A 14,427-nucleotide genomic window follows, 5' to 3' on the forward strand; every position below is an offset into this window, starting at 1 on the left:
ATGTCTTTGATATCTGATAAAGTACTATCCAGAATTATTCATTCCCTGAGGATTCTGATAGCCAAGATTTTATTGTATATTGAGGTTATCACCTATAAGTCATCAATGTTTCTTTTAAATTCAAAATTATAATTTCATTCTAGTAATGAATTTCATTAAATAGTCATTTTACCTCACCAAAAAAATAAGAAATTATGACAAAATAACAATTCATATTTTTCCTCATTTATTATTTTTTAGAGATATTTTAAACCCAAAGGATGTGATCACTGCCCAGTTTGACAATACAAGCTCTAGCAAAGATTTTTGCAGCCAATCATGTCTATCTACGTATGAACTAAAAAGAAAACCTATTGTTACCATACATACCAATAGCATTTCAACCAAGTGCAGCATGTGCCAGAAGAATGCAGTTGTAAGTTATATTTTGAATTTGTTGAAACTCTATTTACAGTGATCATAAATTTGAATGGTACTACTTACTGTGGTTTTTTATTCCTAGATTCGACATGAAGTTAATTACCAAAATGTGGTCCATAAACTTTGTAGTGATGCCTGCTTCTCCAAGTTCCGCTCTGCTAACAACCTCACGATGAACTGCTGTGAGAACTGTGGGGGTTACTGTTACAGTGGCTCTGGTCAGTGCCACATGCTCCAGATAGAGGGACAGTCTAAGAAATTCTGTAGTTCAACATGTGTCACAGCATATAAGCAGGTATAAGATCGTGTTTAATTTAGTGACTTCCATTGAATTATTAAAAAAAGATATGCTAGTAAAAGAATAAATGACTTCTGTTCATTACAAGGGAGAAATAAACAGTATTTAAGAGAAACTAAAATATTTGGAATGGTAGGTTTTCTAATATAACTATCTATTAAAAATCTAGATTTATACAAAAGAAATTAGGTGATTATTTGCTTTACAAAAGTATTCATCTTAAGATTTTTATTAATTGTGAGGCTTTTGAAGTACATATCAGTTTGTGAAAATATGATTAGCATAAATATTTTTCTGAGTTTTTTTTTTCCTCTTGCATAAAGTGAAACAGCTTTGTATAATCCTTTAAAATTGCATACTGATATTTGAGATGCACAATGGAAACTTTTGCAATCTCATGAAAGAAAAGTCTTTCAGAAAGTAAGTCTTGATAATATTAGGAACATTTAGGAAATAATTGTTGAGGCAGTAAGATTAAGTTAAATAACTTCTGAAGATCCTTTCCACCTAAGAATTTATTGATAAATGTTATTTCAAATTTTGAAGAAAATCTGGGATTAAGTTATGGAGGAAAACTTTTATTGACAGCAGTAAATAATGACTAAGAAATACAAAGAGGGAGAATTTACAACCTTGGTGAGATAGCCATTTAAGAAATTTTCTCCACATCAAACCTAGTTTTGTCTCTGAGCAATTTACACTCATTGTTTCTAAGGTTCTGTACTTTGAGACCAAGAAAAATAAGTCTAATTGTGAAATAATTAAGATAGCAATCTTGTATTCCCCCATTCTTCCTTCTCTCTACTCTTGCTAATTATTCTCATCTTCATAACTATTTTTCAACTGATCCTCATATTAAAAATCTCAAGGCCCTTTCCCATTCTAAGTATCTTTTCCTGGATGTTCTTTAGCATGAAATTCTTAAAATTTGATTTTTCCGAATTGAACATAATTTTCGAAGTATAATCTGGTCTAGGAATTACGTAATCACATTACCTTTTTTGAGTATTCTATATAATACTGTTAACTTATTGATCTTACAGTCTACAAAAACCCATACTTTTTTTTAGATAAACTACTACTTTTGATCTTGTGAAATTGGTTGTATGGACCATTAACCAATAAAGTGTAAAGCTTTACTTTTATCCCTGTTTAATTCAGTCTTTGGATCTTGATCCTGTCATTTAATATATTAGCCATTTCTTCTGATTTGTGTCCTTATAAATTTTATAAGCATGCTGTTTATGACTTTGTTCAAGTTATTAATAAAAACATTAAGGAAGACAGAGCAAAGTAGAATACATAGGAAGAAATCTACTAGAAACTTTGCAAATTGATATGTCATTAATGGGTATTTTTAAGATTTATCTATTGAACTAATTCCAGATCACCTATTATAATGTAATCTCATATATCTCTGTCTTTTCTGCAAGAATAACATGAGAAACTTTGCCAGATTCTTGTAGCACTAAGTGTTTTCTAACTATAGCATTCCCTTAACAACGAGAGAACTGAAATTCATCAGTGACAGTGGTAATTAAGATAGCGGTCCTCAGAACTCATATATGGTCTTTTTTATATCTCTTGAGCTATTCTCTTCTACAAGTCTTTGACTATTTCAAAAGTCTCCTTCCTTCTTAAATCCCTCAGGCTAAAGTTGTCATCAAATTCCCTCACTTTTTCATTATATGATAGTTTTTCAAGTCCCTTACCATCCTGATATCTTCTTTTAAAAAAAAAAAAAACAAAAAAAAAACCTTTTCATTTTCAAATATATGCAAAGATAGTTTTCAATATTTGCCCTTGCAAAATCTTTTGTTCCAAATTTTTCTCCATCCCTTTTCCCCAACCCCCTCCCCTAGACAGCATGTAATCCAAGATATGTAAATTGTGTGCAATTCTTCTATACATATTTCCACATTTCTGATATCTTCTTAATGTGCTTTGGTTTGTTCTTATCCCTTTTAAATTATGGCTCCCAGAATGGAACAGAGATTCACCTCCTTTCTTCTAGATTCTATACTTTTATTAATGTAATTTAAATTTGTGTGAACTTTTTTATCTGTCTTTTTTTCAGTTGTCATGCTAAATCATTAAAGTTAAAAACCCATTAGGCTCTGTTAGGTTTATTTGCTCTCAGTAGTCATCTGTAGTACATCTTTGTTAGTAAAATATAGCCTTTCTTCTTTTAGCAATTACCTGCTCTTGCCTTTGGGAGAAATACAATTTACATAAAGGTATTTACATTATCTCAGAAAGTGGACTAACTAAACTGTGTCAGATTAGAGAGTGCAGTTTTATTTTGGAAATATTCTGTGGATATACTTATTTAGTAAAATATAACACTTCACATTTTTCATATACTAGTGTCTTTCTTCTTTACCCATGACATTTCTAAGATTGCATATATATACTGCTTTTCTAAACGGACTTAAGCTTATTAGCAAATGAACTCATTGTGAAACCAACCTTGAAGTATAGAAGATTACTATAGAAGATTTTAGTGTGAGTTAAAAGCACTTTAAAAAAAATAAGATTCTACCAACTAAGAAGGATGTATTAATAGCATTCAGTTGTTAATTTACTTTACTAAGCACTACCAAACTATAGTAACATTTGGAAGGGAGCCATATATTATGACTGATTTTCACTTGACTTCATTGGTTGTTTAGGTTGAAGAAAATCCATTCTGGCCTACCAGACATTGTTTACTATTTGCTTCATTAAAGTCAATTTTTTAAAAACTAATTTTAATATTTATTTCCTGCAATTTGTGTGTTTACTGACATTTGTTAATACCACTTGTGGCATTTGCCAGCTGGGTTTTTATTCTGGTTAGTTTAGTTAAAATACTTTGAAGAAAATTGATGTAATTTTTTTTTTTTTTTTGTATGTCGTGCATATATGTAATGGAAATTTGAAGTTGGTGAATATGGTTTTGTTCTCTTAATAGAAATCGGCAAAAATTACTCTCTGTGCTCTTTGTAAGTCATTGAGGTCCTCAGCTGAAATGATTGAAAACACCAATAACTTGGGGAAAACAGAGCTTTTCTGCTCTGTTAACTGCTTATCTGCTTACAGAGTTAAAATGGTTACTTCCTCAGGTAATGTTGGTGCTTTGGGAAATTTACTTTATAGTTTTAATAAATGTTGTGATATTAGTTTGTTTCTATAATTTGGAAGCAGGTTCAAAATTAGCTATTCTTATGAGCAAAGTTTCATTTCTTTTTATTTGTGTATTTTTAAGGAATACCTTACCTAAAGAATTTTAGTTGAGGACACTTCTTGAACATAAAAAATATTTATTCATATCCAGTTTAACTTGGGATTACTTTTTAAATTGTGTATTTGATAGTGAGGTGAAGGAAAACTTTAAAATTGTTCCTTTAATGTTAATTTACATATACATGTGACTTTAATAGATCTTGTTCAGTTTCTTTGAGTAAACAGTTTGCAGATTTTATATTAACGTACAATATTTTATTTCCTTTACATATTTTAGTCCCTTTGTACACTTATTTATATTACTTATTCGTTTTATTCTAACTTACTAAGGAGTGCAAGTCCAGTGTAACAGTTGTAAAACCTCAGCCATCCCTCAGTATCACCTGGCTATGTCTGATGGAAGTATACGCAATTTCTGCAGCTACAGTTGTGTTGTAGCTTTCCAGGTATAGTAAGGACTTTTTTTTTTTTTTTTAACCTTTCCTCTTTTCTGCATATTATTTGTTGTAATTTTATTTATTAGATTCCCTTTAGTGGACTAAGGTGGCATGAACTTCAGAATTTTAGTTCTAGCTCCATTCATCTTAATAAAAAAAAATTAATTTTCTGCCTTTACACGTCATTTAGAGTCTATACAGTCACATACAGAAACTTACATGTATATATTGTTTGAGAGTCACAGATCTTTGCTATAAAAAAAACTTGCTACTCTTTGATATTGAACATCTTTTTATCTATTCATTGATCGTTATAATGATATGTGTATATATAATATATACATTATCTCTCAATATATTCTATAACCCTCTGAGATAAGCAGATATGAGAAAATTGAAGCTGAGAAAGTTAGTGATTTGTTTCAAGTCACATGCCTAGTAAATGACATTGCTTGGACTGAAACCAAGTTTTTTCTCAGTCTAGTATGGTTCTTTTTCCATTCCATCATGAAATAAAGTATATTTACATCATTTTTCTCTCCTTTCAGAATTTGTTCAACAAACCAACAGGCATGAATTCTTCAGTGGTGCCCCTGTCTCAGGGTCAAGTCATCGTCAGCATTCCTACAGGAACAACAGTCTCAGCAGGAGGAGGAAGCACCTCTGCTGTTTCCCCAAGCTCCATCAGTAGCTCCGCTGCAGCTGGTCTCCAGCGGCTTGCTGCACAATCCCAGCAGGTCACCTTTGCCCGTACTGTTGTGAAACTCAAATGCCAGCACTGTAATAGACTCTTTGCCACAAAACCAGAACTTCTTGATTACAAGGTAAAACTGCAATTCTTAAAAAATAGATTTAATTGAATATAAAAGTATTTGGGGCTTTTTGTCTTTTACAACTATTCTATTTACTTTAACAATAAAAGATATATAAAAAATTTGTTAGATTGACAAAAATAGGACTGTTTTTCATTACAGAGTAAAATGTTTCAGTTTTGTGGCAAGACGTGTTGTGATGAATATAAGAAGATAAATAGTGTAATGGCAATGTGTGAATATTGTAAAATTGAGAAAATTATAAAGGAGACTGTGCGATTCTCAGGCATCGATAAGCCATTCTGCAGTGAAGGTAAAAAAAAAATTTACATTCACTATAGGATATAATGAAAAAGATCTGAAGATATTGTATTAAAGCTTAATTTCCTTGATACTGTTTTTAATTTTATTTTGTCAAGTCAGCTAGCATTTTATTAACTATCATATGCTAGACACTTAAATTCTATTTGTGGGAAATTTAAATAGGCTCTTATCCAGTAAATTTGTGCCTTTTTAATGCTTGTCTTCTCTATGAGTGGGAAAGGGGAAGTAGAATGAGAATTTGGAATTCATAAAAATGAATATTAAAACTTAAAGTGCAACAAGAAAATTGGATTTACACACATATCTAGGTTATACTGTAACATGTGTAAAATGTATGGGATTGCCTGTCATCTAGGGGAGGGAGTCATCTAGGGGAGCGATGGGAAAATTTGGAAAAATGAATACAAGGGATAATGTTATAAAAAAATTACTCATGCATATATATACTGTCATAAAAATTTATAATTATAAAATTTTTAAAAAATTAAATTAAAGAAATAAAGAATATTAAATTTTTCTGTGTAATTAGAAAAAATATTTTTTAAAAAGGAAAACTAATTAGGAAATATTTTTCTCAAAATAAAAATATAGTGGCTTTTCCAATGCTTTGTGTATTACACTTATCACTGAATAACTTTTCATATCTGTCATTGCACATTATATAATCCTTTAATTGAAAAATCTTCGAAATGTAACATAACTATTATAGAGGCCGTATTGCATGTGAATAAGGAACTGGCTTGTAAGCCAGTAAAACTTCAAATCCTACCTCTCATGCATGCTGAGTGTGTGATTCTGAGCAAGTCACTTAATCTTACCTAAATAATTTTCTTAAAACTTCAGAGAAATTACTTTTTAACATTGGTAAGAGGAAGTTTTATCACCCTTGAATTACCTATACCATTGAAATTGTAGGTCCAGTTGCTATCCCTCTATCTTCTTTTTGTGGTTTTTAATGTCTTGTTTAAAGACATTGTTTAAAAATCACAAAAAGACAAAATAGTGTCTATTTTGATAATATGTAAAATGCAAAATGTACTTTACATAGTAATATATAATAAGGATGGGTGATTGCATTTACTAACAAGCAGGTGTCCAACCATCAACTTAAAGAAGTAAACATTCTTGCTGTAAATGCTTAAGTTTGACCTTTTTTTTTCTTTTCTATATTTTTGGTTTTAGGTTGCAAATTGCTCTATAAACATGACTTGGCAAAACGCTGGGGAAGCCACTGTAAAATGTGCAGTTACTGTTTACAAACATCTCCCAAATTGGTACAGAATCATTTTGGGGGGAAGATGGAAGAGTTCTGCTGTGAGGAGTGCATGTCCAAGTTTACAGTTTTGTTTTATCAGGTAAGGAATATTTGTGTTCTTTCATTTGTGAGTTAGAACATAGCTTCCCCCCCCCCCGCCTTTAATTTTTTGTTTAACAGGGTGAAGCATTTGGTGATTTAAAAAAATTAGTTGAAATGGATTTTCATCTCCTATCAGAAACTGGGTTTTGCAATGTATGAAAAATTTGAGATTCTTTAATATTCCGAACAATAGAAAACTTTATTTTATTCTTCTTGCTTTTTCTTATCTTACCATAAAATACATTTACCTTAATTGGCTCTTATGAATTCTCAAGTCATAATTTTTTCACTGGAAAGCCAGTCATATTGATCCCCATGTTTTCCTTTTCTTAAACCTATTCTTTAATTCTACCAATTTTTAGTATTTTCCTAAGACTCTGCCCTCTCTAGCCACATTCTCTTTCACATTCTTTACTCCTTAGTGATACAATTCCATTGTTTTCTGTTTTTGAAATCCCCTTCCTATCATGTCATTACAGAGCAGCTATGTGTTCAATAAAGAGAGTATTGGTCATGGAGTCAGGAGGACTCTTCTTCCTGAGTTCAAATCCAGCTAAAGACACTTCCTAGCTATATAATGCTGGGCAAGTCACTTAGACCTGTTTGGTTCAGCTTCTTCATTTGTAAAATAAGCTGGAGAAGGGAATGGCAAACTGCTCCAGTTTTGCCAAGAAAACCCAAGGGGAAAAAAATGGTGTCAGAAAGAGTTGGACACAACTGAAGTGAGTAAAAATCAAACCTATTATAGTCACCTTGTGATTCATGCCCTGCCAAACCATTCCTTTTTGCTCTTAATTATCCATCTCCATTTCTCCACATGTACTGCTGAATTTAACTAAAGGAAGTTATGTAATCGTATTAATTAAGTTCATTACAGATTTCTATTATCTAATCTCAACTGTGTTCTGACTGAACCAAGGCATTCCTTTTATTCTGCCCTGATTGATCCTTATTTCACCAACAGCAGTAGCAGTTCCAAACCTTCTCTTTTCTCTTATCTTCCACAGCATCTCAGCCGAGCACCCTTCCTCATGTTCTACCAAGAAGATGAGTTGTTTGTCCTAAAATTCTCTTTTCACCTTCCTTCCTTCTCCTTTTTCAAGATTATCCCTTAGTGTCTCTAATGAAGAGAGAGATGTCACTTACCCTTTTACAATGTACCTTTTCCATCCCTACATCAAGCCCCTGATCTTCAGTCTCTCCCAGGTGCCCCACATGCCCAGATCTCCTCATCCTTCAGAATCACTGAGCCCTTCCTTCCTCAGCAAATCACTTCTTATCATTCTTTATTGCTGGTACCTTTATTAACTAGATTCCTTGAAAAGCTATCTGTTCTCATTAGGGCAACCTGCCATTCTCTTGTAACCTTTTGTTGTCTTCTTACCTCACCACTGAATTCTTATCCACCATATCTAATGAACTCTTCTTGGTCCCAGTCCTTCTCCAGTCCCCAACTCCCCAGGTGTTTGACACCATCTCCAGGTTCTCTTTATTTTCTCAGGGTATTTCTCAGAATGTGCTTTCATGATTCTCTTTTACCTGCTTTTCTCCATTTACAACTCTGATGAATATACCACACCTTTAAGATTCTGTCTTGAGCCTCTTTATATTTCCTCGTTGAGTCATCCTGTCATTATGCCTGGTTTATATATCCAGATGAGTTCCAGATCTGTCTGTCTATTTCTTGTCTCCTTTCGAGGTCCAATACAGACAGCTCTCTCTTTACTAAGTGTACCATTCTGCAAATCTCTATGTCATGTGAAAGGAGGGAGGCAGGGATGGGGCTGGTACCTGGCTCAATAAGACATGGAATGCTGGGGATAGAAAAGTGAAACTTGATAAAGAGAGGTGCCCCACAGGATACAGACACATAGCACCTGAGTGCCTATGGATAGAAGGGCTGGATGCGTTGGGCAAAAGTCTACTTTCTTGGCATTGGCATTCTCTCAGTACGTCTCTGCTTTCCTGTGGAGGTTTTTCTTTTGTTTTTAGATTTTTATTTATTTATTTTTTTTAAAGGGGTGGGTGAAGGCTATGGAGTGTAGAACCAAGTGTCAGGAAGAGGAGAATAAGGAGAGTGAAAGAGTACTTTTTTCTTCTTCCATTCTCCCCTTCCACCCTCACTAATCTGTAATGGTTCTCTATTATCTCAAGAATTATAAATAAATTTCTTCTAGCATTTAAAAGTCTTCACATTCTGACCACATACTATCTTTTTTTTTTTTTTTTTTTTTTTTTTTTTTTAATTTTTTTCCTTCCATGTTTTCCTTGGTCTAGCCATAATGACCTTAGTATCCCTCCACCATATCACTCTCCCTCCAATGCATCCTAAACTGTCCCTTGTGCTAGAAGGCTGAAATATCTCCCCTTCACTTCTTGGAGCCCCTGCCTTGCTATCATACTCCTTTCAAGAACCTCCAGCTTAAAGCTCTTCCTTTCTTCCAAGGTACTAATGCCTTCTTTCCAAAGCTGCCTTGTGTCAGCTTTGTGGAGGGGTGGGAGTAGTGGTTGCTTTGTATCCTGAGAGATGTACAATGGGTAGTCTCCTTTTCAAAATGAAGTTTCTTGAGACTTTTCACTTTTCCAGCACTTGGTGAAATTCCTGCCATTTAATAGGCAGTTAAGAAAAAATTAATTGTTTTGAAGATAAACTGTTTTTAGCATATAAATATTGTTCTCTTCTATATGTATGTAGGCTGTAGTAGGCTATTAAAAATAAGTGACATAGTGGAGCTTTAACTTTAGCTGATCCTTTTTCCTATGTTTTCCCTAACAACCAGTTAACAAGTATTGTTTGCTTTGTGCTTAGGATACATAAGTACAAAAAACAAAACAATCCTGGGGCAGCTAGGTGGCGCAGTGGATAGAGCACCAGCCTTGAACTCAGGAGGACCTGAGTTCAAATTTGGTCTCAGACACTTAACACTTCCTAGCTGTGTGACCCTGGGCAAGTCACTTAACCGCAGCCTCAAAAAAAAAAAAAAAAAAACAACAAAAAACAAACAGTCCCTACTCATGAATCAGTCAATAAATATTTATTAAGGGCCTCCTATGTACCCAGGCACAGTGCTAAACTCTGAAGTTACAAAAATAGACAAAAGATAGTATTACTGTCCTGGTCCTGGAAAAGTTCACAGTCTAGTTGGGGAAGGGGGGGGATTATTTAACATGTAAAAAAAAAATTATGCTATCATATCATTGATGAATTTTTGAGTATTGTACCTATTATCTCCTTTACCCATCAGGCCTATGGTTTGGGTTTATAACTAGTGAAAAACTAAGGTCAAAGGTGCTTGGGGAAATAAGGAATTTTTATTCAAATGGAAATATAAATTCAAATATATATCTAAAATATATGCAACATAAATTCAAACATATGCAAAAAGATAAGATCATTTAGGGGATGAGTCTAGAAGGGCTTTGTGATGAAACTTGAACTTCATTTCTTAAAGAGAAGTCAGGATAAAGAGGGAGTTTCATCCAGCCATGAGGGATGGCCAGAATAAAGGCTTTATTTTAGGAACTAGAGATGGAGTGTCACAAATGAAGATTGGATAGTGTTAGGATTACAAGGTGCTAACTCAGGTTGTCTAAACAATTCTCTAGCTCAAAATTCACACCTTTAGTTCAAACCTTTAAAAAGGAGTTTACACCTTTAGACTTCTGAAAAGGAGTTTACACATTTAAAAGAGTTTACACCTTTAAAAGGAGCAAATTCATTAGCTGTAGGAGTTCTCACAAGCCCATTCTATGAGAGGATAAAAGAAGGCAACATTGAGTCTGAAGAGCAGTCTAGACTGGGACATTGAGTTGGGACGACAGTCTGGATTGAGTCAAAGAGAAGACATCCTGTGCATTCGCAAGTCCAGCAATCCCACGCTTTAGGAGGGGAAGGTTCCAGAAGCCTCCCAAGAAACCTGCTCACAGAGGAAAAGATTATACAAGAAAGAAACCTCCTTCCAGAGAAGGATTACAATTGAGAGACCAACAGAACATTACAATTTGGCGCCCAACGTGGGGCAAGGACTTATTCTGAGCCCTTCAGAGGAGCTAGCCCAGACCTTGGCAGGATAGGATGTTGAATTGTAGAATACAGGAAGAGAAATAATGTCCTTTGAAGGTGGAAAGATAAGATTGGTTGCATGGGGCTTTAAAAGGTAAATAGTAATTTCTAATTTAATGCTGCAAGCATTAGAAAACAGTTGAAGTTGAATAAATAAGAGGCACATGATCAGATTTGTGTTTAAGGGAAATTATTTTGACCATATGTGATTGGAGTAAAAGAGCTACTTGAGACTGGGAGACCACCCTAGGAAACTATTAAACTATGAAAGGGGAGGAGACTTTCAACTAAGGTTGTGGTTATGGAAGTGGAGACAAGGAATTCAGTATTGTCAAGCTTACCAAATGGGAATATTTGGGTTTCTCAGCTATTTTGAAGAAAAAATGAGCCTTTATTTTTTAGTACTATCCGTTCTAACAACATTGTATTTATCTTCTCTATGTGTCTAAAACATCCCAAAGACATATTTTTTAAAGCTTGTATTTAGTGGTTTTAACAATGAATTCATCTTTATTGATAAATATTCTAGTATAATACATTTTCCCCCCAAGCATTTTTTGTCAGTAAACATTAAGTGTCTTCTTTGTACCAGGCACTAAGCTAATTGCTGGAGATAAAAGAGGCAAAATACAGTCCTTGCCCTCAAGGAGCATACTATCCAAAAAGGGAAACAACAAGCAAACAAATATATACTAAGCAAGCTATATACTGAATAAAATTGGAAATAATTAACAGAAAAAAGGTTTAGAATTAAGAAGGTAAGACTTCCTGTAGGAAGTCAGATTTTAATTGGGACCTAAAGGAAACCAGAGAAGTCAGTAGTTAACAGTGGAGGAACAAGATCATTCCAGACATGGGGGACTGCTAGAAAAAATGCCTGAAGCTAAGAGTTGAGTTGTCTTGTTCCTGGAATAGGAAGGCCATTGTCACTGGATAGCAGAGAATGTGTCAGGGGAGGAGTTGTAAAAAGATTACAAAGTAGATGGGGGCTAGGTTATGAATGGCTTTCATTTGATCTTGAAGGTGATAAAAAAGCCATGGGTGTTATTTGAAAGGGGAGAGAGAGGAAATGACAGACTTACGCATTAGGCATTTATAGAAATATTTTACCTTGCAAGTAATTTTTTGCTTTAGCTTGATCTTTTTTTTTTTTTTTTTTTTCCTTTCTCAGATGGCCAAATGTGATGGTTGTAAACGACAGGGTAAACTCAGTGAGTCTATGAAATGGCGAGGGGAAATAAAACATTTTTGTAATCTGCTTTGTATATTGATGTTCTGTAATCAGCACAGTATATGTGACCCACCTTCCCTTCATAATAATTCAGGTAATTGAACTTGGGTATTAGCTCTATTTTTTTGGTAATTTATTTGACTTAGTGAAAATAAATTAGAAGTCCTGTTAATTTCTTATTTCCATGAAACAACATGAGTTTTAGTATGTAATTACATATTTATTTCAATATTTAACTGACAATTATATAAGCCAGATTTTAAAAACGATTAGGATTAAATCACCATAACTGAATGTACTTAAACATATTAAGCTGAAAGGATAGAAGGAAATATGTTATAATATATATATGTGTTGAGATATGCATGACTGTATATCCCCTACTGACCTCCTCTGTTATCTTTGACAATCTTAGTTCTTGGCATGTGGAATTTTCACTTTTAAATAGCCATCCTTCAAATTCCAAAATGAGTTATTTTATCAAGGGGGAAAAATTTGTCCTGCCAGGTAGGATAAATACTGAATATAGTTGAATATTTTTTCCAAAAGTAATGGTTATTAAACTGTGTATTTGTGCCACTTAACATCAGAACTCCATTTTTGTTTTGTTTTAAGCAGTTTCTATGATGCCAAGTGCTTCAATTATACCTCCTTCTCTAAGAAAAGATTCAACTCCAGTCATAGCCAATGTAGTATCTTTGGCAAGTACTCCTGCTGCCCAGCCTACGGTGAACTCTAACAATGTCTTACAAGGTATAGATTGATTGTAAGAAATCTGCTTAGTCTTTTGAGGTTGAAATTTATCAGAAAAATTATTATAACTTAGAATGACATTTTTTGTCCCTTTTCAAAGATTTCCTTTTTTGTTCACTGAGCTGAAAAGCATTTTTGTTGTTTTGTTTTACTCTAGTATAGGAACTTAAATTTGCTTTCTAATTTCTAACAGGTGCTGTTCCTACGGTGACAGCAAAGATCATTGGAGATGTAAGTTTTAAACTTTTACTATTATAGTTGCTCCTATTTGAATATTTTTACCTGAATATTGTACATTTAAGCATATTCTCAGTATGCTTTGTTTTTTCTTCTCTTCAAAATTGACTTGAGTATTAAAATACAAACAAACAACTAGTTAAATATCTCTTTTGGTTAGATTAGATTTGTCTTCCAGGCATTTTATTCTTTTTTTTTTTTTTTTTTTTTTTTTTTTTTATAAATACTTTTAATTTTACACATGTTAATTTTGTTTTCATAAATTTACTGCAAGAAATCTTTGTAAAGTTTAAAAGAGGACATACAGTATATGTTTCCTCCTAGTGGAATTCAAACTGCACTTTACTGGTTCTTTTTGCTATGATTAATAAAATATTTTGGATTAACATGTAAAACTTAGTTCACAGAAAATTAGGGCATTGGGCAATTCACTTTCATATTGCCATATATTTTCTACATTTTTTAATACTTTAATTATATGTAGATTAAGTAAACCATATTTATGTATGTGTGTTTATAATAGGAAAAAAGATCTAATTTAAGAATATCTCTTAGTTTCTTTCCACTGACCTTCTTGTTGCTTTTTTTTGTTATCTAGAAATGAAGCCTACACTAGGTATACTGAGGGATCATAGTGATAAAGATATTTTCCCTTTCTTTAGAGAGCTTAAAATATCATCATGTTGTTCAGATTAAAAAAATTAATTGTAGTTAGCCAACAAAAAAAAAATCTTAAAATCTTTCAACAATCTCTGTGGTTTCTGTATTTATTTTAACTAGGCAAGTACACAAACTGATGCCCTGAAACTTCCAACTACACAACCTCCTCGCCTTTTAAAGAATAAAGCATTATTGTGCAAACCCATCACACAGACCAAGGCTACTTCTTGCAAACCACATACACAAAATAAAGAATGTCAAACAGGTATGTATCTTTATTCTTTTCATATTTGGAAAATTTTTTCCTCTTTTAATTGAACTGAAGGTGTTGGAGATTGCTTTAATTTTAAGAAATTGCATTCATTATTTTAATCCACTGTTAGATACCTCATTTTACTTACTTTTAATTGCCTTATTGGTATTTGAATTGTTTTAGATGGAAAAACAAACCAAGATAGCTTTTGAATTTGTTTATTCATAAGACAAATATTTCTACTTGAATGATTAATAAAAATGGAGTAGCAAGGCATTTAAAAGTTTTATGTCCAACACCATTTTAGTTTGTAAAAGATAGTTTAATAATTCATTAAAATCAGTCTGATTTGAAAGA

At 33.0% G+C, this 14,427-nt stretch overlaps 1 protein-coding gene across 16 annotated transcripts in view; it reads left to right on the forward strand.

Moving 5' to 3' along the window:
• Nucleotides 1-14,427, forward strand: part of ZMYM4 (zinc finger MYM-type containing 4) — a 119,287-nt gene that overhangs the window by 77,088 nt on the left and 27,772 nt on the right. For 12 of the 16 annotated variants that reach the window (XM_074305085.1, XM_074305089.1, XM_074305084.1 and 9 more), the window contains 11 exons: nt 241-415; nt 503-715; nt 3,672-3,822; nt 4,274-4,389; nt 4,929-5,204; nt 5,355-5,505; nt 6,699-6,871; nt 12,108-12,261; nt 12,783-12,920; nt 13,114-13,151; nt 13,938-14,082. In XM_074305085.1, the coding sequence (XP_074161186.1) occupies nt 241-415; nt 503-715; nt 3,672-3,822; nt 4,274-4,389; nt 4,929-5,204; nt 5,355-5,505; nt 6,699-6,871; nt 12,108-12,261; nt 12,783-12,920; nt 13,114-13,151; nt 13,938-14,082 (1,730 nt within the window). The remainder of the gene's footprint in view (nt 1-240; nt 416-502; nt 716-3,671; nt 3,823-4,273; nt 4,390-4,928; nt 5,205-5,354; nt 5,506-6,698; nt 6,872-12,107; nt 12,262-12,782; nt 12,921-13,113; nt 13,152-13,937; nt 14,083-14,427) is intronic. The other 4 variants (XM_074305079.1, XM_074305082.1, XM_074305081.1 and 1 more) reach the window with 1 other exon arrangement.

The sequence above is a fragment of the Sminthopsis crassicaudata genome, chromosome 3, assembly GCF_048593235.1.
Source record: "Sminthopsis crassicaudata isolate SCR6 chromosome 3, ASM4859323v1, whole genome shotgun sequence".
NCBI classification, from domain to species: domain Eukaryota; kingdom Metazoa; phylum Chordata; class Mammalia; order Dasyuromorphia; family Dasyuridae; genus Sminthopsis; species Sminthopsis crassicaudata.